Genomic DNA, 26321 nt, shown 5'->3' with positions numbered 1-26321 from the left:
GGCAGATGCGTGTGTACGTGTGCGCGCGCACAGGGCAGGTGGGGCTGGTGGTTGCAGGGCAGGTGCGTGGCAGGTGCACGTGTGTGTATATGTGTGCGGGCAAGTGGGGCCCGGTGGTGGCGGGGCAGGTGCGTATGTGTGTGTGTGTGTGTGTGTGTGTGTGTGTGTGTGCGTGTGCGTGCGCGCGCGCGCGCGAGCGTGAGCCCGGGTGCGGGGCAGGGGGCGCCTGGTGGGTGCGGGGCAGGATTCTGTGCGGATGCAGGCAGGTGTGGGCAGGCGCGGCCAGCAGGAGAGCCACGCTGCCCGGGCGGGGCGGGCGGGGCGGGCGGGCGCGGCCTGCAGCCGCCCGCGTCGTGCAGCGCGGCGCCCGCGCCTGGAAACAGGAGACTGCTGGGCCGGAAGCCCCGCCCGCGCGCGCGCCGCCTGTCCCCGCCCGGTGGAGCGGCTGCTGGCGCGGCGCGGCGCGGCTCGGCACGGCGGCGCCCGGGCGCAGGCGAGCGGGCGGAGCAGCGGACGGCGCCCAGGCCGCCCCACGCGCCGGGCTCGCGGCGGAGCGCGCCGGACTCGTCGGGGCCCGCGGCCGCCCGCGCCTTTCAATGGGCAGCTCGCACTTGCTCAACAAGGGCCTGCCGCTCGGTAAGGCCGCGCGCGCGCATTTCCGGCCGGGGGGGCGGGGCGGCGGGCGGGGCGGGCGGGGGCGCGCGGGGCCTGGCTTTGTGTGCGAGTGCGCGTGCGCGCCGGCATCCGCGCGCCGTCGGGGGCGGGGTCAGGGGCGGGGCTGCAGAGGACCGTGAGCGTGCGCGAGCCGCGCCGTGTGTTTGCGCGTGCGCCGGTGCCGCCGTCACGCCCGCCCCGCCCGCCAGCTCGCCCGCCCTCCGCCGCCGCCGCCGCCGCCCGCGCAGGTGACACAAAGGGGCGCCGCACTCGGGCCCCTGACCCCTGGTCCAGGCCCCGCCACACCCGCGGCGCGCCCCGTCGTCCGGACCCGGCTGACCCACGGCCCCCTCCTGTGCCCGGCCCCCTGCCTCCAGGCCCGCGCGCACCCTGCGGGGGCCGGGCTCCTGGCAGTCGCGTGGGCTCGCCCCGCCTGGGCCTCGGGGGCCTTTGCCGGCGTCCCTGTTTCCCGGGGCCCTGGCGCGCCGGCGTGCGGAGCCACCTCGGGGGCCGGCGTGGGCCGGCGGGGCGCGGGCTGCGTGCGGGCCCCGAGCCCCGCGTGCCCCCGGGCGGCCCCGCACCGCGGCATCTCTCATTTGCCGCACGTTTACAGTCAGGAGGCCGCGCCGGTGGGGAGGACGGCCCGGGCGCACGCATCCCAGCTCGGCGCCCTGGTCGCCGTGCGCGCCCTTGGCTCTCCCGTCGCCCCCGCAGTCGGTCGGAGCGGTGGCCCCGGCTCTGCTGCCCCCACGGCAACTGTCCCCCTCGGTGTCCTGAAGGGTGACCGGGCCCCTGGCGGCCGCTCCGGACACACGGGGGGCCTGCGACTGTGGGCGGCGGGCCAGCGGGGGACGCGCCGGGTGGGTCCTGGCTCGCTGGCCCGCTCGGTGCCTGGTGCCCCTGTCGAGCCCGAGCGTCGGGGGCCATCTTGCAGTTCCTGGTCCACTTCCAGCTGCCCGGGCTGGGGCCTCGTCCACAGGGGCGCTCCCGGGGGCGGCCGGGGAGGGGCCGGCCTTGGGTGGGCCCGGCCTTGGGTGGGCCCGCGGCCGCCGCTCCTCCTCTTCCTCCCCTCTGCCGGGCCGTCGGAGCCTGGGGCTCCCTGCAGCCACACCTGAGCCTCCGCGTTGGAGGTTAGATCTTTCTCTGGCTGGGTGCCCTGCCCAGTCCTCTGCCTGTCTGCTGAGAAATGAGGGCACCACCTCTGGGCATGCCCGGGAGGACGGCCTTCACGCTGGCAGCATCTTGGAGAAGCCAGGAACCTGGCCAGCAGCCAGACCCTTTTGTAGCGATCATTTTCCCCGTGGTTTAGGACAGATTAACCTGGATGGGGGAGAGAGGAACCATTTGCCATCCAGAAGCTGAACAGGATTGGCTTTCTTCCGTTTAGTCTGAATAGAGAGTACTCACAGACATGAAATCCTCACTCAGCTCCCACTTCTTGGGGTGGCTGGAATGTTCACATCCCCTTTTCCAGGATCAGCTTCCCCTTCAGGAGCAGTGACTTCGTTTGTATAAAAACATACACAAGAGAGTTCTTGGGAGTGGCTGGCTTCCAGCAGTGCAGATCTTGGAGGCACCTGGATCTGTGCACACCCACCCTGGGGTCCTCGCAGGCCATCTGCTCTTGTGTGGGGAGGCATCCCCAAGGTTCTTGGGGGAGTGATCAGAGACAGTCAAAACACAGACCCAAGCCCATCCCTGGGATATCCCAGCCAAGTCGTTGACCAGTGTCTGTAAGGTGGAGATGGCCATGTGAAGCCATCTAGGATCACAAGTGAGCATCTACCAAGTGTTGGGGTCTGGTGTCAGGGCCACGGTGGGGACAGGGTCAGGGTGAGGGGCCTGTGCTTTCCGTAGCTGCTGTGTGTGCTCACCATCATTGTCCTGCTGTCCCTGGAAGACATCCTGGCCATACGTGGCATCTATGGTTCGTCTTCTCTCTGCCCTTCAGAGCTTTGCCAAAGTTGGCCATGGAGGTTCTCTCTGGACCCGGGCTTTGGTCTGTCCCCCGTCCTTGCAGCCCCTGGCGGTGCCTGCTATGTGCTCTGCTCCATTGGCTTTCCAGGTTTCTTCTCACTTGGGTTTTAGCACTATCTTTGAGCACATGGTTTGCTTTGGGCATCTCTATGAGATCTTGGGAGAGATGCACACCTGGGGCATCACTTTCGTCTGCTGTGTGCAGGCATGTCCCGTCCAGCCCCCTTGGGGGTGTCTGTGCGGTTCCAGCCTGTTCTGCCTGGACGGGTTGCTGCCTCTTCTCTCTGAGAAATGAACTTGTGGCTGGAGTGACTTGTCTCAGCCCTGGACCCCCTCTCCTGGCTGCATTTGGGGTTTCCCTTACAGCCTCTTCAGTTTGAGGACACACAGGGGTGGGCGCCTGGAAGCCCAGAGCTGCTGAGGTCCTGCTAACTGTTCTGAGAGCCCCATGCCCTGGGAGGCTGGAGCCGCCCTCTCTCTATCCATGTGTACACGTGGCTTGGCCATGGGGTGAGCTGTCAGATGTTCACTGGGGGAACCCCAGGGCAGAGTTGAGCACATCCCTGTAGGAGAAGGGCCCTTGGGGCTCAGAAGTGGGTCTGGCCTTTGCGCTCCACCAGCCCGGTGGAAGCTGAGATTGGCAGAGACTTCCTTTGGCCAGCCAGCCATGAGCAGAGGACTGGGCCCATGACATGGTCTTTCTCTGCTGTGGCCTCTCACCTGCCCTGGAAGCACCCTGTGCCAATGCCCTTGGGGTGTTGCCAGGTCTGAGCAGCTGGAGCACGGCTGGTTGCTGGCTGCCTGCAGCTCTTGGGTGTGGAGGAGCTACCCAGTCCAAGGCTTGTATACCATGAGGCTTTTTATCCTGTGACAGAGGTCTTTCTAGAAGACTTCTGGTTTCCCTGCACTGGTGGTATGAAGGAGGACCCAGGCAGGCTCCGGGGGAGGGGAGGCTGTGTTTGGCCCTGACACCGTCATCTGCATGGGTCGGGGGCAGGCCGCAATGCACTTGCCTCCAGGTCCCAAACGGAACTTCACATCCCATGTTACTACTGTCTGTGGAAGCTCAGCTGTGGATCTGCCCACGGGCTGTGCCCTGGCGTGGGGCCCATGCTTGTCTGCCCCGACAAGCCCCCGGATGTCCTGAGGGGGTCACCAATGTTCTGCCGAGCCAGAGAGCTCAGGGACTTCTCGTCACATGCTAATGCTAAGGGGAGGCTGAGTTTCTTCTTGTGGCCCCCTGGTGGGGGGGTCCTTTATGTCCTTGCCAGCCCTGCAGCCTGGCCCTAACTGGGGCTGGGAGGACGGTGACCGCCTGGTAGGACTGGAACTTGGGACAGTTGAGAAGAAATCCTAGTGCGGGTGGGGCCACTTTTTGGACACCCCCAGGCATGGACTCTGGCCTGTTGGACCCCCGCTTCTTACCCCTGGGCCCCTTGTCAGGCTGCCTGCTTTGGGCTATGGAGCCGTTAACTCTGGTCTTCCTGAGTCTGTGACGTCTGTGTGGTGCAGGGAGGCCCGGCCTTGGGAGACGCGTCCCCACTTGGGGTCTCCTCGCAGCAGCTGTTGAATGTCACACGCAGAGGGCAGGAAGGTGACGGTCCTTCAGCCCCAGGTTCTCGGGCGTGGGATTTTGAGGTACCACCAGGCTAGCAGGACACGTGTGCACACACGTAATAGTGCGAGAGAAGAGCATGTGGGAGTCTTGGGATGAGAACATGCATCTGCAGTAGACTTACTCACGTGTGGGGGAGTGAGTGCCTTGCTGGTTCACGATGAGTTAAGGGGACAGCGCTGTGCCAGTGGCCGTCAGCCCATCACCTGAGGGAGCAGGGAGCAGAGCTCCTGGTCTTCTGGGAAAGGCTCCCACACAGTAGGGAGTGATGTCTCCCTGCCACCGGCTCTTCCAGAGCCCCTTCCTCGGAGGCTGTGAGCAATAATGGGAAGCCTATTGTGGCTGAGGGCCTGGCTTCATGGAGATGGAGGGAAGGGCTAGCAGGGGCCAGCCATACTAAGGACTTCGTGTTTATGCTGAGGGTGTGACGAGCTCTGGGTCTCCTTTCTGAAGCCTCTGACTGGGGCGGCGGGGGGGGGGGGGGGGCGCTGCTCTGGGGTTTGGGAGACTGGAGTCTGGGGCCCGAGCAGGTGGGAGATGGCCTAGTTTCTGAGGCTGGAGAAGCATCAGGGAGCACTCTAGGGGCAAATTCTGGGTGTTGAGTGTGGACGCTTGTCAGAGTTGCAAGGGGGAGGCTTGATCAGCCAGGGATGGGATCCCAAGGTCAGGCGGGGCTGGGTTCTCCGCACCCTCCAGGGGTTCCTGCTGGTGTAGGTGCCAGGGAGCTGCTGTGATTGGTCTGGGGAGGGGGAAACTCCTCGGGTGTCTGCAGAGTGTGCCAGCTGCACCCCCAATCCTTCTGGGGGTTGGGAGGTGGGGCTGAGCCGAGGAGAGCTCCGCCCAATCGCCCAATCACTGGTGGGGAGGCCCTGGGTCCCTTCCCTTGCCTGTTGTCTTTAAAATGAATTTTGAGACCGGTTGTAGACTGGCAGGAAGATGCTGAAGGCAGCTGCCCCCTAGCAGTGGGACCCCTCCCGCTGCCGCCAGACCAGCACTTGCCTGTCTGACCTGAAATTCTGTGCCCACGTTTGGGGTCCTGCCGCTGCCCCATGCCCCACCTCCCCGCAAGGGCCTCCTGTGTCGCCAGCCATGCTGACTGCTGCATTTCCCCCACCACCTTACTGAGTTGTAGGGGTGCAGGTGTGTGTGCTTGGTCACCTCCCTCCGTGGGCGCCCAGCCCCCCAGGGCCACCACCTGTCAGTGCTCAGCTTATCATAAGGGAATAAAGCCTGTGCACGTGTCAATGCGGTGGTCAGGATTCAGTCACTCCCTATGAGCTGCGGGTGTCGGAGCTGCTGTGTGCCCTGCACCTTCGAGGTGCGGAGCTGGTGCCCATGAGCCCCTTTTCCGGTGAAGCTGTGAGCAGCCCAGGTGTCCACCCAGAGTGAGACATCAGAATCGGGCCGGAGGTGGCCAGAGAGGAACCCTGGGGGAAGGGCTGGGGCAGCAGCAGCCTGTCAGAGGCATGAGACACCCACCCTGCATCCTACCCTCCCAGCCCCCCTGGCTGGTTTCTGAGCCCCACCCCTGACACTCAGGCCCATCCCTGGTCGAGGGGCTCTCGGGCTGGCTGTTTGGAGCAGGTGGCTCCCAGGAGCCTCATGTCAGCGGCTGTGGGACAGGCACCCGGGAGATGTGGAGTGGAGCTGAGGGCCACAGGCCAACCCAGGGTCCATCCATCAGCTGTCCCTTTGTAAATGTGGGCCATCCCCTGGGGGCAGACGGTGAGCAGAGGCCTGGCCTCCTGTAGGTGCAGGCCTGAGTACCGCGTCCCTAACTGCCTGCCGGGCGTTTTGCTCTGGAAGAAAATGACTGCAGACTCTAGCTGTATCGGCTTCCTTGACTGGGGGGCATTTCTGTTTTGTTTCGGGGGTGGGGGGTGGGCAGGGTGCCCCTTGGATCTTCTGTAATGTGTAGCCCCCTGATGGCCTCCTGGGGTGTGGGTCTGAGCCACCATGGCTATGCTCCCGGTGGAGTTCACAGGGGCAGCACCTGCCGCCTGGGGGGGGTGGGTACAGAATGCAGCCAGTTGTTAGCTGGGTCCACCCGAACCTGCCCTCCACAGTTTAAATGTGTTCAAATAGCAAGCATTTTGCAGTAACTTTTCTATGATTTTGTTGTCTGTTTTTTGTGTTTTATTACATTCATTTTAACGAATGTTCTTTAGTTCTTGTGATTTTATCTTTTAGGGCAAAGCTGTCTTACAGATGGTTAGGCGTGCAGTGCAAATGCTTGAGAAAAGATGCTTTCAGTGAAAACCTCAGACCTGGTTGGGCAGCGGTGACCAGAAGACCCATGGCAGGTGCCGGTGGCCTGCTGGCCATGAGGCCCTGTCCCCCCAGCCCTGTCCTTAGCCCCCACACTGCATGCGGGGGCCTTCCCTCCACGTCTGGGTGATGGCCACCGCATGTGTTTCCGTTGTCCTTCGCCGTACCCCCTCTACCGCCTGTGTCCGTGGTCGTTCTGCACCGTGAGGTCACCTGGCAGGGCTTCTGTTGGGCCTTTTCCAGGAGCAAGGCGGACTGTGGTGTTTCCACGCCCCCCAGCACTAGCCCAGATGCTTCTTGTTTTCACCCGGTCTCACGCTCCAGCACAGTCAGGTGGATGGCAGGGTCCCATGTCACTTGCTGTTGCTGGGCTGGGCTCAGCCTCCCCCGCCCTAAGATGTGGTCATGCTGTCTGTGGGGCCCTGGGGCCAGGATGGGCAAGAGCCAGGCTCACCTTTGTGTATGTACAACTTGGGCCTGGAATCACCACGCATCTGCACGCTGGGTCCTGCGACCTGCGGCCTGATCTTGGGGCCCCACGGCTGCCTGCGCTCCCCTGGGTGGGCACATGTCACCACCCCTGGGAAGGCAGCCTGGGATGCACCCTGGCCCATTAGGCTGCTTGTGCGCTTCTGAACCTCGGTCAGCTGTTGGCAAAGCAATGCTTCCTTTTGAAATCATTTTCACGAGAAAGGTGAGCTGGGGACAAGGTCGAGCACGTGGTGAGATGCCTCACATGCCCAAGGGGTCTGGTTCTCCCTATCCTCAGCGGGAATGAGCATGCAGATGCAAAGAAGACCGCCATCTGCACACGTATCACTGGCATGTGCTGTCTGCTGGGGCCACGCCGACCATGGAGGACTCAGCGGGGGACTCCGGTTGCTGTCAGGCATGCCTGGTGCGTCCTTCTCTAGGATTTAGGAAGAAAACTGCAGAAAGCCTCGTGACCGCGTGGTTGGTGTGACCCCTTCCAAACTCTCCGTCGTCTGCACGTGCTGAGCATGATTCACGGGGCCTTCCAGGCTGAGGAAGGCTGAGCGCCCTGGGCTCTGTGGAGGGGATGGCTGTGGTCTTGCCCAGCGTGAGGCAACTGCTGTCGTGGGGCCAGTGCCGGAAAGCCGAGGAGCGCGGAGACCTGGCGAGATGGAATAGACTTGGCTTGCAGGGCCTGGGGTTCTGTGGCGCTCTCTCCTGCCTCTGCCTTGTCTCAGCCCCAGTCTTCTGCAGCTGGTGTCTACCCTCCCTTACCGTCTGCAGGCGCCTGGCAGCGTGGGGTTCCCGTGGGGCCTGCTCTAGGGTGCTCGCCGCTGTGTGGGGGTGGGAAGCCCTGAGGAAGCTGGGCCAGCCAGTCAGACCAGAGTGCTTTGTTGGGCTGAGGTTGGTTGACCCCTGACCTGAGGCCTACATCCTTAGGGTGGCCTGTGTCCTTGGCGGCCAGCTTGCCCGCTCCCTGTCCAGACACTTGCCGCCACTTCCTACACCCATAGAGGCCATGGCCGGACGGTCCCCGAGGGTCCCTGAGAGCTCTCAGGGGCGTCATCCTGTCACAGAGCACCCCGTCCTGCGTCATGAGGTGTGAGCGACGCGTCTTGTTTCGTGGCTCATCGGGCATGTTCTTTGTGGAACAGAGTTAAAGGAGGGTCCTTCACGGACGAATTTCCACATTTTATATTTCCTTGAGCCAGGTGTCCTGAAGCTACAAGTTTGTGAGGAGAAGTTCATGTGCGTCAGGAGGGTTCAGGCCCTTGGGGCCTCGAGCCCCTTCCTGCCATCTCTGCCTGACCTCAGAGTAGCACTGGCGTGGGTCTGACCTGGGCAGAGCATGTCACGGTCCCCTGCCAGGAGCCCACCTGTTGCCGCTCACCTGCCTGTGAAGGACTCTTAGCTATGACTACGGTGACAGGGAGAGAAGGGGCTCCGACATCCTTTACTGAGGGAGGGTCCCTCTTCTTACAGAGGGAACAGCTCAGCCCCCAACAGCACAGGATGGAGCCAGTTTGGGCAGGCCTGAGCTGGCCAGTGGTCCCTGCCTGGTGGTTGGTTCTGGCAAGCTGTGGCGGGGCATGGGGAGCGGGATGCTGGCCTGGGCAGTCTGGCCCAGCCCCAGGGAAGGGCCTCGGCACGCAGCCTCATGGAACTGAAGGTCTTTGCGGACCCTGGGCCACCTGTCGGGACCCCTTCCTCCCATGTGGGGACTTCAGTGCCCTCTGACCAGGCGGCCCAGTGTGGAGCCCATCGGGGGAATAAAGGCCTGTGGGCCATCCACATCCTGGCAGAGAGCCAGTGTACTCAGCCACCTGGGAGCTGGTCAGGAGTATGGGTGCTTGAAACCCACAGAAGGAATTGAGGGGAGAAACGCTCAAACTGGCCCCAGGTTGGGTCTGAGACCCCCCAGCACACCTAGCTGCCCTCCTGCCCCGCACCCCCACACATCCTGGCGTTGCTGCCGGCTGCACGTGGCTGGCCTGGCCGTGGCTTCCCACAAGCCAGTCTGGGTCCTGTGTGGTTGAGCCCAATTGCAGTGTGGGTTCTCAAGCACATGCGCACTGGGGCGGGGACAGAGGAGCTCAGTCAGAAATCACGCCTGCAGGAGCCCAGGCTCGCAGGGCAGGACGGCGGGACACCCACCCTAGGTGTGGACATGCTGCTTGCAGCAGGGGTCTGCCCGGGTTGCGTGGGCTGCAGGCCGGTCCCTGCGGGGGCTCGTCTGCCCAGTTTCCATGTGGCCAGCATTTGGGGGCGGGGTGCAGCTAACCCCCACGTCTATCCGTGCAGCCTCCTACTCTTGTGATGTTCCTCCTCTGTGTGGGGCTCCTGAGGTACACACTGGTGGTGTTGTGGGTCCTGGTCAGTGTGGTGTCTAGCCTCGCCTTGGGGGCCAGTCCAGGTGTGGGGTCCTCATGCTGGGAGCAGGGGTCCCATGTTTGGGGTGGATCTGGAGCGCTCCTGAAACCTCAGCCTATCCCTGACAGGTGTGTGACCCATGTGCATGCGTGTCCTCTGTGCCTTGTCAGGCGAGCTGTGCCTGAGTTGAGTGCCTCTCCCTGGGGTGTGGCCTACAGGGACTGGCCAGGGGGGCCTGTGTCCCAGTTGGCCTCCCCTGGTCCTTCCTGGAAGCCTCATCTGCAGTCCCCTCTCCCTGCGCGGTCACAGGCCCGGGAGGCTGTCGGCAGAGAGGTACTAATGTGTGGAGCTGACCATAGACCTCACACATCATGGACACTGGTGGCACAAGGATTTCTGAGTCCTTGCAGGGGACGCTGGGGCCAGGCCTCTGGAGGGAGACTCGCACCCTGGCTGTGCCCTGCTGTCTGCTCGGACTACTGGGGGTGGCCCCTGCTCACTCGCAGGTCCCAGCCTGGCCACAGAGAGATGCAGCAAGAAGCTTCCCCCTTGTGGACCTTCTGGCGTCTACAAGTTCCTGTTGGCCCTGGATGGATTTTAACGTGTCTCTTGTGTTTAATTTTTAGTCAGACTTTGACCCTGGTGCAGGCTTCAGTGGTTGCTGCGGATCAGGAGCCTAAGAGCTTTGGTTCGAGACAATTAAAGACGTGGGATGAGGATCCAGTGACAGGACGCGGTTCTGCCCGGGGATTCTGAAGATAAAACGCTTTGAAAAGTCGAATTCATGGTCGTGGAAGCCGAGCCCATATTAAGAAATGTCAGGTTGGTAGGGGCTCCTGGAGCGTGCAGCCACTCTACGCCAGTCCCTTGGAGACTGCGCAGCGCTCATGTCCGTGCAGCGCAGGGCGGCCCGAGCACCGGGAAGGGGCCGGTGGACTCTGGGTTCTCCCTGTGGTGAGTGCGGTGGGTCAGGGCCGCGACACACCCCGCAGTACGCCGGCCACAGTGAGGCCCCCCCAGGCAGCAGAGCACAGTAGTTCCTTGGGGGTCCTGGACGGAGGCCTGAAGCCACTGGTGGGCCAGGCCTCACAGGTTGCCAGTAGGTCTGTTCTGGTAGTCCTCCCATGAGCTCCGTGTTACCATAGAAACCCGAGGCCTGTTCTGGTGCCGACTTTGGGGTCAGGAGGCAGCATCCTTTTGTATGCTGCCCAGTGGGTCACGGCAGGTTCTGGCGACTGGGGGTGTCTCGTACCTGGCGGCAGCTCCCCCCACATGCTACAGCCTTTCTTATGGCCTCGTAGCTGTGCCACAAGCTCCCCTCACAGGCAGTCCATCAGGCCGTGTTCTCTAGAAACTGAAGCCGAAGGACGCGGTGGTAGGCATTTTCTAGTTCACTCAGAAGCAGTGATGATCAGTGCGCTCCGAGCACATAGATAACCCTCCCACACGAGACATCGCCGTTCTCCGAGGAAGGCCAGGGAGAGGAGTGGCGTGGTCCCCACACACAGGACTCCCGTGTTGTCTGCCCGGTTGCGGGTGACCTGTCACCCTGCAGGGGCAGGAATCACTTTGCTCGCCAGGGAGTGGGGGACACAGCCCAGGAGGCATTCTGGCCTCACAGGGGCCCGCATGGAGCCGCCAGCAGGGCTGCCAGGTCTGTGCCCGTCACGTGGCGGAGGGTGAATCTCCTGCCCGGGGCGGGGTGGGGGCAGGCCACAGCTGGGTTCCGGGCCCTGGGCAGCCCGCTGTTCCTGCCCCCGTTCTCCTGCACGGGAGGGCTGCCTGTGCGGTTGTTGGGCTGGTCTTGGCGAGGCCGTGGGTCTGGTCACCTGGGAGGCCTCTTGTATCCGCTTGGTGCAGGTCAGGGCAGGCTTACCTCTCCTCCGGAAGGAGCTGTTGGTATCTTGTTCCAGGCAGGTCGGGGGTTCCAGCTGCGTCCCCTGTGTTTTAGCCCTTCCCCACCTCTGTACCTTCTGTGCGTAAGAGGGCGCCGGGCCTGGGGGATGGTCCCATCAGTGTTTCTCGGCAGCCATGTGGCAGCCGCGGATGGAAAAGGGCCAGTGGGTGCTGTCTGGAAGCCGGTGACGTCATAGTCTGCGTGTGCCTGGTCAAGACTGTCCAGATCCTGGCGCAGGCCCTGCCTACCTCCACATGTGGCTGGGCCCCAAGTCCTGTGGCGGGGGTGCCGGTCGGCTGGGGTCCTTGTTCGCTTGGGGTCGGTGAACCGTAGCTGACACGGCCTGGCTTTTAGGAGAGGTGTTTTTACTCAGGTTTGACAAGATCCTGACGAGTAGACACTTGGGACTCGTGGGGCCATGGGTGGTGGTGGGCGGCAGGGGAAGCGAGGTCTCTGCTGGGGCCACCATGGGCACTGAGCATCACTCCTGTCTCTGTAGGTGTCCGACCCCCGATCATGAACGGGCCCATGCACCCCCGGCCCCTGGTGGCCCTGCTCGATGGCCGGGACTGTACGGTGGAGATGCCCATCCTGAAGGACGTGGCCACGGTGGCCTTCTGTGATGCGCAGTCCACGCAGGAGATCCACGAGAAGGTAACTGCGGGATGCTCGAGGGAGCGAGTTGGGCAGGGTCTCAAGCGTGTGCCTCCGTGGCTTCCAGGCCACCAAGACTTGGGGCCCCGTCATACCCCCTGCTGACGTAGACCTAGGGCTGGCTACTCTGTGGCTCTGTGAGCCACTGCCATTGTAACCACATGTTCCCAGAGTGTGGAGCCTGGTGCCATGGATGAGGCCGACAGCAGTGGGGGCCAATGAGCTGTGTCATCTGGTCCCGCCTTGGTCTCCCAGGTTGTCCTTGGCTGGTGGTCAAGTACCTTAGGCCTGGGGTGTCTGCCCTTCTGGAAGCGGAGCTGACGCCCTGGGTCTAGGTCCGGGTCCTGGCGCCAGGATGGATTGGACGCAGCTGTGCCCACATACTACCTACCATGCAGCCTGGTAGCCGCCACAGCAAGCCTTGAATGGGGATCCTGCTGTCCCAGGGTGCCGGTAGGAGCAAAAGACAGTCCTCTGCCCAGGAAAGGCCTGTTGGCCGGGCCTCAAGTCAGGGCCTCAAGCAGGACTCGTTTCCTGCTGCATGTCTGTCCCAGGACCGAGGACACGGGCAGAGAGAAAGACTGGGCTTGCAGCCTCACGAGGAGCTGACAGCTCCGGGAGCAGCTTTGGGGAAAGTCTAGAAGACCCAGAGGGTCCTCATGCAGCAGGAGGGGACAGGTCAGGAGGAGGCGGAGGTGGGGCAGCTGAGGGTCCGGCGCCGTTGACAGAAACCTTGGGACCCGGTGGGGTTGGAGTTGTGCAGGAACGTGATGAGGTGTCACCCACCAGCCGGCTGTGGTCCCTCTGGAGCAGGCACATGCCGTGACGTGCCTGCTGGTGACACTCCTGGTGTCTGCCCCAGAAAGGCGAAGTTCAGTGTCCGCCGAATCCTGCCCTCAAGTGTGGCCGTGGCCCTGCTCCCTGGAAGCAGAAGAAGCCGGTGGCCTTGGCAGCACGGGAGCGCCCGAGTGTCCTGGGCCGTGGGAGGAGCATGTGCAATGCTGCTGGCGCGTGGGGGCTCGGTGCTGTGTGCTTCTGCTCGTCTCAGCGACAAGGTCAGAGGATGGAGCCGGGTCAGAGTAGCCGGGGTTCGGGGTTGGGGGTGCTCTCACCGCCGGGGGCTAGAGCCACTCGTCTGCGCACGTGCAGGCACGGTGGACAGACAGGCTGCAGAGTTGGGGAGGGCAGCTTCTGGCAACTCTCTGTGAATGTGAAACCGTTTTGAACTAAAAAGATAGAAAAAGTCAGAGATAGTAAATGAAAGAGACAGATAGAAATGTTTAAAAATTGTGAGCAATATTAAAACAAGTTCTGTCAATAAATCTGAAAACTAAGACAAAACGGATGTTTTCCTTTAAGATTGTAATTTACCAAAATAATCTCAAGTTAGCATACGACCTAGAGAAGCGAGTCAGAGACCCGGGGAAGGGCAGGGACAGCCTCAGCGAGCTGGCGACTCTGCCCCGCGCCAGCTCATGGACGGCGCCCATCTGGAGAATGGGTGAGTGTGCAGGAAAGCCGCCCTGTGAGTGGTGCTCTGGAGATGAGCGGGAGTGAGCCCTCGCAAGACCCGTGCAGCCAGCAGTACCGAAAGGGATCATCTGAGAACTTGAAGGTGCTCTTGGAAATTAAACATGCGAGTGGAAGATTTAAATTTTAACAAGGAGCCTGGAAGATGCAGTTAAGGGGAGCCTGGGAGGAAGACGAGGTGAGGAGGCTAAAGGGGAGCTCCTTGCTGGGTGTGGCCGAAGGCCTCGGGTACGGGGAAACGCGCTTCCTTTCCCGAGCCTTGCTGGTGCTGTGGCCAAGTGACAGAGTCCAGCCAGGGAGAGCACAGCAGAGCTCCCTTCTCTGCCTGTGCAACCACCTGGACCATAAGGGGAACCATGTTTGGGATTGGCCAAGCAACAAGACAGAAGCCCTGGCCCTTGCTGGCTGTGGAGCTGACCCAGGGCCCTGGACCACCTGTCTGCAGGCTTTGGCTTGGAGGGAAACGACGCATCTCTGTGGACCCTTGTAACTAGCTATATGGCAGACGCTGAGTGTCACAGAGGACAGACCGTGCCATCCTCAGCACGTCATGCTGAAGAAACCTAAGGTCAGCGGAGACTAGCTCTCACAGTGTGAACCCAGGACAGGGTTCACAGGATGCTGTGCTGCCCCAGTGTTCCCGGCAAAGAGATGAGAATCAGACCAGCCCCACGCCAGGTGCTTTATAACTTCTGGGGAAAACAGCTTTCACTTAGCGCTGTGTGTCGGACCGAACTGGAGCAGGGTGTTCTTGTTACTCTCTTGGAGAGCTCTTTGAAGACCTCCAGCCCCAAAAGAAGGGGTCCTCATGAGAGAGGGCTGCGTGGGGTGGGAGGGTGCTCTCTGCTGACCTGGAGCAGGGGGCCCCCAGGAGCACATCTGGGAAAGTGGGACACCTGTAGCAGTGGGCAGTAAGGCGGCACTTCAGGGACATGCCAGGGAAAACCGTGAGGAGCCAGTCCTGGGAGGGAGACGTGAGGGGAGCGTCTAGGCACTTGCAGAAATAGGCTCAGATGTGAGCGGAGGGCGGCAGGAGAGCCCCAGCAACTGGGCAGAAAGTTGGGCTGTCGGTGAGCTGTGAGTCGATGGGACAGACCCCCTGGGGAAGGGGAGAGGGTGGGGAAGTGAGGCCTGGCACGGCTGCAGGTGTGCACGCGTCACAGCAGATGTATTAGGGGACCTTCTGGAGGGGACGTGCTTCCTACCTGAGTGAGATACATGGGTGCACAAAATGGGGCCGCATACAGGGAAAGTGGTTTGATTCAGAGGCAATCAGAAACAATCGTGGCTAAAGAAAGAACAGAACATATGAGAAGTGGGTGGACAGTGGCAGTCCCTGCAACGGCCAGAGCTTGATGGTGGATGATCAGACTCCCAGAAGAAGGTGGGTGACAGAGGAGGCGTTTGGGCAAAGACAGAGTGACTGGTAAGCAGATAACACTGTCCCCACCCCATGGGTACACCTAGAGGCGTGAGGCACCGCTCCTGCTCCGCGGGGGGCATGGCCACATTGGCTCTGGTGGGCTTTCGGCACGGCTGTGCAGACCTGAAGGACCTGCACGTGGCTGTTTGCCACAGGGAAGTGTCTGGAACCATAGAGAAGTGTGTTGGAGGCCCTGTGCCACATTTTTCTGAGCTGAAGCCGCACAAAATGACCCAGAAAGTAAGTAAAATCTACAGAAGTCATGGGACGCTTCTGAATCATGCATGTCTGTGTGTGAAGGATGTGAGCGGGGCACCCACCTCTGGGATGGTGTGGTGGGCTGTGGTGAGGGCCTACCAGTAGGAATCCTTCTGGCCAGCCAGACCTGGCTTCCCTCAGGCCCTGCTACCACTGGGAACACCCAGGGCTCTGGGTTCATTCTGCAAGGTGGGCCCCATGCACCCCATTCTGGGGCTAAGGACACAGGTCACCCACCTGGTCACACAGCTGGTAGAGGGTGATGTGAATGGACATTTGCTGGTTTCTAGCTTACAGAGACAGACTGGGCCCTGGGGATTCCTGCCGACTTCCTCCCTGGGAGGTCTTTGTGATACCTGGGGCTATCCTGGCCACTTTTCAGTCACAACCAGGAATAAGAGGAACCTGCAAGGACAGTGGACCTAGGGGCTGGCTGGAGCAGTACAGTGGCCCAGGCCTGCGTCCCTCTGGACAGAGCTGCCATGCAGCAGGCTTCCAACCTGCAGCTGAGTGGGGCCTCCCTGGCCCAGGGTCAGGGTTGGGCAGCCACCAAGTGGATTCTGGTCCCGGTTCTGAGAATGCTTCACTGGGTTCCATGTGATTAAAAATATGCTCGGCAGATAAACAACTAGGACGTGAAAAAGTAATTTATCAAGAGACTTATGTGGGCAGGTCACCCTCAGAAATGCAAATTAAGGTGAAAACAACAGATGCCAGTTTGTATGCACCACGTGTGGGGTTTTGTTCTCCGGCCTTCCTAGGGCTGTGCAGTCCATGCTCGAGGGTGGGTATACTGCTAGGGGCAGCTGGTGGCCATCCCCAGAGCCTCACAGATGGATCTCCGGCATACCCGCTAGTTTCCACCCTATGGACTCAGCTCAAGGAAACCATGCATTTTTACTATGGCCCAGCCAACAGTGGAAGCAGTCCAGAAGCCCTAGCAGTAGGGAACGTCCAGAAGAATCATGGCTTGTCGGTGTCAGGGTGGAACATGGGACAAAGTTGTGATTTGGAGACCGACTACTGCCATGGTTCAGTGCTCAAGATAGATAGAAGGCTGCCATCTGCACGCACACCGCTGGCCTGTGCTCTGAGGCTCTTCCTCCCCGCCTGTTCACAGCTAAGCCTCCCCCGCATGGTCATCTCAGGAGGAGGTCCACATGTGTCCCGCTGCCCAGGCCAGAGACTCAGGCTCACCTCTGGAGAGTTCCTCTCTACAGTCTTTCTGTCCCTGAGTCCAGGGTTGCTGGTGCTCATGCTGGCCTGGATGCATCTTTCTGTTCCCAGTGCACGGCTCTGTCTGCCCACAGTAGGCACTGACGAATCTGTCCACTCACCCCCCACTGCTGTGGCCACCTTCCTCTCCAGTCCACACAGCTCAGCACAGGGTGGCCAGAGGGGGTCTTCCTCGGGTCCTGTCAGCAAGGTCTGCTTTCTCCCCTCCATCTCAGGCCCTCACCGTGTCCACTTACTAGCTGCTGTCCCCATGCACTTTGCCCTGTGGGCACTCACTGCCACTCAGCTGTCCCATGTGGGCCCGCACCCCACCTACACCAGGTCCAGTCAAGGTACCAGGAGTCCATGCCTGTGCGGCCTTGATGTCCTCCCAGGAATCCAGGACTGAGCTTCCTGGGATCTTTAGTGTGGGAACCAGGGTCAAGCTTCTTGGGATCTTCAGTGTGGGAATCGGGGGTTGAGCATCCTGGGATCTTCAGTGCGGGATGAGGAGCCAGAGTTGCTGGGACCTTCGGTGCAGGATCAGGAGCTAGGGTTCCTGGGATCTTTGGTGTGGGATCAGGAATAGGGATTCCTGGGATCTTCAGTGTGGGATCAGGAGCCAGGGTTGCTGGGACCTTCGGTGCAGGATCAGAGCTGGAGTTCCTGAGATCTTTAGTGCGGGATCAGGAGCCAGGGTTCCTGGGGTCTTTGGTGTAGGAACGGGAGCTGAGATTTCTAGAATCTTCAGTGTAGGAATCCTAGCAGGTGCCAGCAACACCCAACTGTTCCCTTAACGTCAGGCCCGCCAGTGCTCCCAGGACCAGGGACCTATGCCGCCTCTGTCCTGCTATTTTACCGTCTCTTCCTCCACCTATTTTGTGTGGTCCCCTAAGGACAAGTGCTCCTGGCCCCATCTGCCATTAGAAGGGGAAGGGAGGTCATGCCAGCCTCAGAGGGAGCTGTCCGCATTTTGGGTTGCCATTTGTCTGATAGAGACTCAGCTCTTGGGGAGAAGGGGATGAGAGGAAGAGTGGGCAGCTCACTGTAGGCCACATACCCCACATGAGACACTGCTCTAGGCCACTCAGCACATCAACCCACATGCAGGCTGGGAGGGGTGTGGTGCCCCTGGCTCACGCATGGGGCCTGTGGGCCAGCAGCCTGCGCACAGCCCCTGGGGCAACCTCCCTCACCTGCTGTTGGACGGGCCTCCGTCGCTATCCTTGAGACCCCAGTGTGGAGGAGGACGGGGTGGCCCACACCGGGTTTTAGATGCCCTGTAGCGTTTTGCTGAATGTGACGTGTCCTCGGCTCTAAGGCTCACTGTTGTATCCGCCAGGGGCGAGTAAAGCCCACCCCTCAACCATGACAGGTCATGGATTGTGTCCTGGGTTCCCCGGCCCTTGGGCCGGGAGATTGGACAGTGCACGCCCTCTGCCAGCGTCTGGCTGTCGTCAGAGCGTGTCCCAGGTGCAACACTACAGCCCTTTAAGGCAGCGCTCATGGCCCTGGGGCACAGGCCCACCGCCCTGCTGGACCCGGGACAAGCCCCCAAGAAGCTGGGTGTCCCCAACCGGCCCCCCCAGCCTGGCTGGGGCACACCTGGGGGCTTCAGTCATTTCCAAGGCACCAGGGGGGGGGCGGTTGCTGTGCATGCTGGGGATAGTGCAGCAGCAGTGTCGGGCGTGTTCTGCACCGACTTGACCTGGCCTGGGGCGTAGTGCGTGGTCTGCTCCACCTGGCCCTGTGTGGGGCATGGGTATGGTGTGCGTGGGTTCCGCATGGGCCTGCCTTTTCAGGACTTGTCCTCACCCATGGAGAAGTCAAGTTATGACTCCTGTGGGGGCGGGGCTATGGGTGGATCCCCAACTTTGGGGAGGGTTTTCCCCACTGGACAGTTTTACAGAGTGTCCTCAGCACATGTCATCCAAACCCTGGGGAGACAGGATACCGACCTGCTCGTGGGGCTTCTCGGAAGGTCACCCAGGCCACAGAGACCCATGGACACCAGGGCAGGCGTCCAGGGCTGTCGTGGAGCTCACCCCCGTTTGTGGAAGCTGCAGGGGAGCACGTGGGGTGGGTGTGGGGGACAGTGACCCGGAGGCCGGCCCTTCCCCGGGGGCATGTTGCCGTCTGAGGATCCTGTGTGTGTTTGTGCTGGGACCGTTTGTTGCTGTCTGCCCCCTCCACACCCACCGCCCCATAGTGCGACAGCGTGGCCCTTGCAGGGTCTAGGGGTTTTGGATGCTCTTCGTCCTCAGCATCCTGTTTCACTGGTGCCCACAGGGAAGGTGAACCCACACCCCTCCTTCCCCCCCTCCCCCTGCACACACACAGTGGTGTCCCCTGGGCGGGACCCTGCACTGGTTGGGGAGTTGAGCCCAGAGCCAGCAGAGTTGCCCACCCCAATATCCCAGCAGGGGCTCCTGCCCTGGGAAGGCCGCCTGCAGTGCAGTTAGGGGAGGAGACCCGTGGGAACTGTGGGCCTCTAAGGACTGTCCCAGCCTGCCTCCAGGGTGGGGGGAGCGTTTGCAGCACCCCCTGCCCCCCCAGGGGGTTGTCTGGGCTGGTTTGGGGCAGCTGGAGCCTGGGAGTAGCAGGCTAGCCCACAGGCAGCCAGGCTCGGTCCCTGAGGGCCAGCGTCTGACTGGGTGGCTGCTGTCCTGACGGCAGGTGCTGAACGAGGCAGTGGGAGCACTGATGTACCACACCATCGCGCTGACCCGGGAGGACCTGGAGAAGTTCAAGGCTCTGCGTGTCATTGTCAGGATTGGCAGCGGCTACGACAACATCGACATCAAGTCAGCTGGGGATCTAGGTAGGGCGTGCGCAGCCTTTCCCTTAGCGGCTGCATCCCAGCTCTTTAGTCTTGTGGGCTGGCTTCGCTTTACACCAAGGATTGCGTCGCAGCCCCTAGGTTGGTTGGAGGCGACTTGTGAGCCTGCTGTCAGGGTGCGGCCCCCGTGCCGGCACCCAGGTCAGCACAGCTCTCAGAGGAAGCCTTGTGGGGGGCATGCACGTCCTGTGTGTCTGTAGCAGCCGAGGCCTGGTGAGGTGAGCGTGTGCCCAGGGCTTGCAACTGCAGGGGGTGCCCCCGGTGCCTGGTTTTGCCTGTCCTTTCAGCCGGAAGGCCGCTGACAGTGCTGGAGTCAGAGTGGCTTGGTGTCGGTGTCTGCCACAAACTTGGTTTACTCTGCTTATGCAGAGTAAACCTGCCCAGGACCGTGGGCAGCCCCTGCCCAGCACCGGCTCACATGGTGGAGCCCTCTGGCCCTACTGTCGCCCATTTCTGGGCAGCCTCCCAAGGAAGGCTCCTGCAGCTGTGGGGAACCATGGCCTGCGTGCTTTCTGCCCTGTGGGCTCCTGGGGGCCTTTGTCCCTGTGTACCAAGTCTGCCTGTTTTGTGATGTTATAAGCCAGGGCTCTGCTTCTGCACCTGGGACAGGCAGGGCCATGCCCTGTGGTCAGCCCTGGTAGGTGGGGACTTAGAAATCCCAGGATCTGGTCTGCGCTCTCCACCAGCAGTTTTGTCCCCAAATCTAGGGGATGGCATAGCATGGTTCTCCTGCTTCCCACCTGTCCTTGCATTTCCCAGCAGGCTGACTTTTTTCTGGAAGGGAGTAGAGGTCCACCCTGGGCCCTCTCATGGAGCCCTGTGGGTGTGTTGAGTATTGTCTTGGCATTTGGAATAGCTGCTCAAGGAGCATCAGAGCTCCTTCTGGCAAGCAGGGAGGTGACTAGTCCCCAGGCAGAGCGAGAAGATGGCAGGACAGGGCAGAACGAGGGTCCAGGCTTGGGAGAGGCGCATAGAAACGTGGAGGGGTTGGGTCCACCTCTGGACCATGAGGCCCTGGCGAACCGTTGGCCCCCAGTGGTAACCAGCCCATGCGGGCACGGGACGAGCCAGTGAAGCTCAGTGCAGAGGAGAAGCCTGGACCAGCTCTCTGTCTGTGGCTGCTGGGGCTGATGAGTCTGTGGGAGCTGGGAGAATGGGACCACCCTATCCAATGCTGGGTCCCAGTTGGCCTGGGAGCCAACAAAGGCAGGCTGGGTAGGGCCTGTGTGGGTGTGTGAGGCTGTGGAATGCTCCGGATGCCAACCAGCCCGTGACCCCTTCCTGGAAGGTCCAGTGGCCAGCGGTTCAGGCAGGGCAGACCCAGGTGTTGGTATTTGCCCAGGTGGCCTCTCTTATGTCCTATCCTGTCTACTTGCTGGACCTACAGGCAGCTTCTCCAGGTGGCTTGGGGTGTGTTCCCTGCATTTGTCTCATGGTCCGATCTTTTGTGGGGAGGAGGGAGTGCCAGGACTGACTTGGGTGACCGCCCCCATGTGTCTTGTGTTTCTCAGGCATCGCTGTCTGCAATGTGCCAGCGGCGTCTGTTGAGGAGACGGCCGACTCGACCATGTGCCACATCCTGAACCTGTATCGCAGGACCACGTGGCTGCACCAGGCGCTGCGGGAGGGCACGCGGGTCCAGAGTGTGGAGCAGATCCGGGAAGTGGCTTCTGGAGCTGCCAGGATCCGCGGGGAGACCTTGGGCATCATTGGACTGGGTGAGTTCAGCTCCGTCTTCACCCTTTGTAGGGGCTCAGAGCCCTTGAGCCAGGGCTTGGTGGGGCTGCCGGATAGTCTTCCCGCACAGGGCCTGCATGGGGCTGACCTGTCTGCTCAGGAGTGCTGAGTGTGGATCACACACACACGGGCAACAGGGCCCCGATCCCTATCCTGTGCATACAGCCGTGCACTCATGCCTGTCACTCGCACACTGACGGGTCCTCACCACACTCGGACATGCTCCCCTGCCACCCCCCCGCCCCACCCCATGGTTGAGGGGAATTGGCTTTCAGGTGAGGGCCAGATGGTCCCAGCCCTGCTGTGGGTGGAGCGAGCTGGTTCACCCGTGGTGAGGGCAGCCATTCGGGGTCGGTGACAGCCCTCTTCTCTGCCATGTTTGTGGTCCGTCTCCATCTCTGAACTTGAGATCTGTGCACCTGGGAGGCCCGGGGTGGATGGGGTGGGAACTCACTAGCAGCCCCTTGTTGCACTGCTTCCTGCCCTTCCTCTGGGGGGCCCCTTGCCTGCCCCTACCCCACTTGTCCCCTACTGGGCTACGTGGGGGACACCTGACAGGTACATGCCTGCCTTAGTATAAGACGCCAGGGCCACGGCTGTCCACAACATGGGTTTCTCGTCCAGGAGAGCTCACTGTCTCGGTGCCCGTGGGCACGCGGCCCCCAGCACTGGTCCCCGGGGGCACCCTGCACCTTGGGGCCTGGGGTGGGGTTGTTGGGGGCTGGTGGGGAGCTGGGCTTGCCTGGCTGGCTGGATTTGGGAGCCACCTGGCCTCCTGAAGCAGTGTTGTTGGGAGACTCAGCAGGTCTGACTTCAGTGCAGCCCCGACCTGGTGGGGCTGCATCTCCCCACCCTGAAGTCGTGGCCCAAGCCGTGGTCAGGAGTCAGATGCTCAGTCTAGTCTGACACCAGGGCGCCATTTTGCGACTGTTTACACCGTGGTCCAAGTCTGGGTACATGTCAGGTGCCGTCTGCCAGCTTGTGTCGGGAGGTAGACAGGAGGAGACAGCCGGTACTTGACCTCACGGTGCTGTGGGTTCATGTTTTGGGTAGAATTGGCAGGATGGTTCCACTCTGGCCTCACCTGGGGTCACTCATGGGCAAGGTGGTTCCCTGGGGCCTTGGTGACCCTGCCCTTATGGCAGATGCTCTCTGGTAGGCAGGTGCAGACGGGACCATTCCATCCCCTGCTTGTTTTCTTTGTCAGCATCCTCTTGCTCAGAGCAAGGTCCAGGGGTTGGGGGGAGCCACCTGAGATGTTGGAACCGTGGCTACCACCTCCCAGCGCTTGGCTGCCTGGTGGCCCCCGGTGTCCAGATTGGCACCTGCCTCCTCAGGTACGGGGCTGTGAGCCATCTGGCTTGCACCCTCCCAGGTGCAGGGGCCACACCTGCGATGCTGTGGCTGTCACCCCTTACACTCCCCGGGGAGCCCCTCTAGCCCCCTGCCCTCCTCTCCAAATGCCCTGTCCGCCGCATGGCCGGGCAGGGGCCCCGGGGCAGACAGGGCCTCGCTCCCCTCGGTGTCAGCCCTAGGTCTGTGGGGATACAGGCTGTGTGGGTGTTGCTCTGTCCGTGGCCGTGCTGACGCCAAGTCTCACCCTGTCAGGCCGCGTGGGGCAGGCGGTGGCGCTCCGGGCCAAGGCCTTCGGCTTCAACGTGCTCTTCTACGACCCGTATCTGTCGGACGGCACCGAGCGGGCGCTGGGGCTGCAGCGGGTGAGCACCTTGCAGGACCTGCTTTTCCACAGTGACTGTGTGACCCTGCACTGCGGCCTCAATGAGCACAACCACCACCTCATCAACGACTTCACCGTGAAGCAGGTGGGTGCACCCGCAGGCTGGGGAGCCCACTGCAGACCAGCCTGCACTTGGAGCTGTGCCGAGGCTCCCCGCGTCCCCACAGCTGCAGCACATGCCGCGCTCAGGGTCTCGGGCCTTGTCTTGGGTGTAGCCTGCGGGTGTGGGGATGTGTGCTCATCCGTGTGCGTGTGCTTGCACACCAATTGCCGGTTGCCCTGTACTTGTGTGCTGTACACCACGGTCCCTGCTCCCTTAGGGAGCATGAGGCCTGGCACTTGGGGTCTTATCTATCTGCCATCGGTGGGTGTGGACAGAGGGCCAGGGTGGGCGTGGCCCTGGGGTGCGTTGCCAAGAACCAGCTGTGAAACCAGGATGGGAGAGCTGATCGAGGAGTAGCTGCCCTGAGCCCCGAGGTAGGGGCAGCTTACTTGGTCTCTAGGAGTCTGTCCCTTCAATCCCCTTGGCGCAGGGGAAGCCCCCGTTACCACGGAGCCTGAAGGGGAGCGCCTTCAGGGGAGCTCTGAGGGCCTTTAGCAAAGGGAGATGAAGCTGCTGTCAAACTTTGGAAACGGGGGCCTCTGGTGGGGCTGCTGCACTGAGGAAGCTGTCTTAGGGCCTGTGTCCCTCACTCCTGGCCACAGTGCGTCCTAGACATGCCACACCCTTTCTAGGCTCTCCAGTGCATCCTAGGGGCCGGGCCAGGACACCCTACGCCCCAGCCCGCACCTCACTGCCAGGAACAGGAGAAGGCAGGCTGCGTATTGGCGCCTGTGGCCCAGCCAGGCATCCTCAGGGTGGGGCACGGTTTGCACAGACCCCTGAGCCCTCGTCCTGCCGCCAGCCCCTGTCTGCTTCGAGTCCCTGCCAGTCCCATCCCCTGGGTGTTGGAGGGGGCTAAGTGCAGAGACCTGTGTTGATTCACTGCCATGCTGTTTTTGTCTCCTCCCAGATGCGACAAGGCGCCTTCCTGGTGAACACGGCCCGGGGTGGCCTGGTGGACGAGAAGGCCCTGGCCCAGGCCCTGAAGGAGGGGCGGATCCGGGGTGCCGCCCTAGATGTGCACGAGTCCGAGCCCTTCAGGTGCCTCTCGGCAGCACCTGGGTGATTCCTGGCTGCCGCCTCTCCCACGCCAGGCCCTCACGCTGGCTCACGGCCCATGTTGATCCTGGTCAGGCGTGAGGCCGGGCCTGATGCCCCTCTGCAGTCTGCGGGCCCCGTCCTAGGGCTCCAGGTCCAGCCTGAGGTCCAGCTGCGGGCAGGGGACGGGGCGGGGGGGCTCGGACCTGTGCTTCATGTAGACTGTCTGGGGGTGCCCTGGTGCAGGGGTCCGCCGACCCCAGTGCGGCCACTTTTCTCTAAGGACCCCACCGTTGAGAAGCCCGTCTGGGGCAGCAGCCAGTCCTGTTGTCGGGAGCCTGTCACTGTGGGGACTGGTGCCCTCCCTATTGGGAGCGCTGGGGTGCTATACCCCAGGCTGGGACTCCTCCCTGCTGCTGACTCCTTCCCCCTGGGCTCATGGCCAGTGTCACCCATCTGGGGTGCCCTGGTCTGACCCCAGGGTGGACTGTGGTGCCAGGCGGGGTCAGGTACCCTCTGCCCTACCCTGACCTGCTTCGTACCGTCTGTAGCTTCAGCCAGGGGCCCCTAAAGGACGCACCCAACCTGATCTGCACCCCCCACGCAGCCTGGTACAGCGAGCAGGCATCCATCGAGATGCGAGAGGAGGCCGCCCGGGAAATCCGGAGAGCCATCACAGGTGAGGGGGGCCAGCAGGACCGAGCCTCCTCCCCAGGCTTGCATCGCCAGGCAGCCCTACCAGAGGGCCCGCCTCATGCCATCCCCCCAGGGGCGAGATCAGCACACAGTCTACACATGGTCTCCCCACGCAGCCCTTGGTCCCCCTGGTGCGTCACACTTAGGACACTTGCTCACGGTTACCCTGTGGGAATCCAGCATGTATGCCCTTCCTTACCCCAAGTCTGGCTGTGCTGGTTCAGCTGGGCTGGACTTTGTCTGCTGTTCCCTGAAATCCCTGGGCCTGGTAGACATGGGGCCACGGGGGAGCTGAGGGCACTGCTCGGGCCTGGGGGGGTCTCTGAGCTGTCAGGGGACCGCATCCAGATAAAGGGAAGAGAGCGAGAGGGAGGGAGGCCCAGCCATGGGGACCCTGCAGCCTGCGCACACCCCCCCCCCAAGCCACCGTACTCCCAGATGCAGCTGTGTGACGTGTAACATGATGCTGCCCTTCGCATCCCCGCTGCGTCTCCAGGCCGCATCCCTGACAGCCTGAAAAACTGTGTCAACAAGGACCACCTGACTGCTGCCACTCACTGGGCCAGCATGGATCCTGCTGTCGTGCACCCTGAGCTCAACGGTGCCGCCTACAGGTGAGTGGGTGGGGTGGGCTCAGGGGACACAGCACTTCTGTGATGACTGTAGGCGGGGTCCTGGGGGTGGGGGGTTACCTGGATGGGCATGCTCCTGTGGGCCCCATGGACCAGAAGGTCTGGGGGTGAGAGCTGGACATGTCAGACCTGGGTGTGGGTGGTAAGGCGAGGGAAGAGTTGGAGGGGGTGGTCCCACCAGGCAGGGCCTTTGGGAGCAGCCCCCACCCATCCTAGGCCTGAGCCGCAGCCACAGGAGGAACCCCGCCAGCCTCACACGACGTCCCTTCTCCCAGCAGGTACCCACCAGGTGTGGTGGGCGTGGCCCCCAGCGGCATCCCGACAGCAGTGGAAGGCATTGTCCCCAGCGCCATGTCCCTGTCCCACGGCCTGCCCCCCGTGTCCCACCCGCCCCATGCCCCTTCTCCTGGCCAGACCGTCAAGCCCGAGGCAGATAGAGACCACGCGAGCGACCAGTTGTAGCCCGGGCGGAGCGCGGGCCGGGCGGTGCCCTCGGACAGGCGTGTGCAGAGGCAGTGCCTGCGGTGGCCGCGGCGCTCCAGAGACTGTCCAGGCGCCCGGCAGGCAGAGGTGGCGCCGGCCTCCCCGCGTCAGCCGTAGTCGTCCTGTCCCAAGGGCCAGCCGCTGTCCTGTGTCCTTTGCGTCCTCGTTAAGCAGAAGAAGTTAGTAGTTAACTCTATCATGGATGTTCTTGTCTGTGTACAGTCTTTAGAACATTACAAAGGATTTGTTTGCGTAGCTGTCGACAGAGAGAAAGCTGAGGGAGCGTTCAGCAGGTCGGTCTCAGACTGTGTCCCTTGTGTGTTGGAACGCGCCCTGAAACGAGGCAGTTGGCAAACTTCTCAGGACAACGAATCCTTCCCGTTTTTCTTTCTACGCCACACAGTGCATTGTTTTTTCTACCTGCTTGTCTTATTTTTAGAATAATTTAGAAAAACAAAACAAAGGCTGTTTTTCCTAATTTTGGCATGAATCCCCTTGTTCCAAACGAAGACGGCTGCCAGAGACGAGGCCGCGCCTGGGCCACAGCGCACTCCGGCCGTTGGCGTCTGTCCTGGGGACGTGGGGCCCAGCGTCCGGCCTGTGCGGGTGCCGTCCTGCTGATGTGGTAGGCTAGCAATATTTGGGTTAAAATCATGTTTGTGACTGTAACCATTTGTATGAATTATTTTAAAGAAATAAAAATCCCAGAAAGAGCCGGCA

General features: G+C 62.0%; 2 protein-coding genes across 7 annotated transcripts; both read left to right on the top strand.

Moving 5' to 3' along the window:
- The first annotated feature begins 193 nt into the window (after positions 1-193).
- CTBP1 (C-terminal binding protein 1) lies at positions 194-26321 on the top strand. Of its 4 annotated transcripts, none has more exons than XM_047718588.1 (10): positions 443-636; positions 9985-10180; positions 11755-11909; positions 19012-19156; positions 20686-20892; positions 22520-22734; positions 23663-23793; positions 24342-24469; positions 24983-25100; positions 25394-26321. In XM_047718588.1, the coding sequence occupies exons 2-10, from the start codon at positions 10174-10176 to the stop codon at positions 25578-25580; spliced, it is 1293 nt and encodes a 430-aa protein (XP_047574544.1). In that variant the 5' UTR covers positions 443-636; positions 9985-10173; the 3' UTR covers positions 25581-26321. The 4 variants fall into 4 exon arrangements, with proteins under 4 accessions (XP_047574543.1, XP_047574542.1, XP_047574544.1 ...); XM_047718590.1 differs by lacking the exon at positions 443-636 and adding an exon at positions 849-902; XM_047718587.1 differs by lacking the exon at positions 9985-10180 and having other exon boundaries at positions 194-636; positions 25397-26321.
- LOC125093451 (uncharacterized) lies at positions 11916-19005 on the top strand. 3 transcript variants are annotated; one of them, XR_007125245.1, is made up of 2 exons: positions 11916-16944; positions 17015-19005. XR_007125245.1 is itself a non-coding variant. In XM_047718592.1 (2 exons), the coding sequence occupies exon 2, from the start codon at positions 15806-15808 to the stop codon at positions 16742-16744; it is 939 nt and encodes a 312-aa protein (XP_047574548.1). In that variant the 5' UTR covers positions 11916-13617; positions 13885-15805; the 3' UTR covers positions 16745-19005. The 3 variants fall into 3 exon arrangements, 2 of the variants coding, with proteins under 2 accessions (XP_047574548.1, XP_047574547.1); XM_047718592.1 differs by having other exon boundaries at positions 11916-13617; positions 13885-19005; XM_047718591.1 differs by having other exon boundaries at positions 11916-16775; positions 16812-19005.

The sequence above is a fragment of the Lutra lutra genome, chromosome 2 (genome assembly GCF_902655055.1).
Source record: "Lutra lutra chromosome 2, mLutLut1.2, whole genome shotgun sequence".
NCBI lineage: Eukaryota > Metazoa > Chordata > Mammalia > Carnivora > Mustelidae > Lutra > Lutra lutra.
The sequence above is the reverse complement of the archived record's forward strand: the minus strand, read 5'-3'. Positions and strand labels throughout refer to the sequence as shown.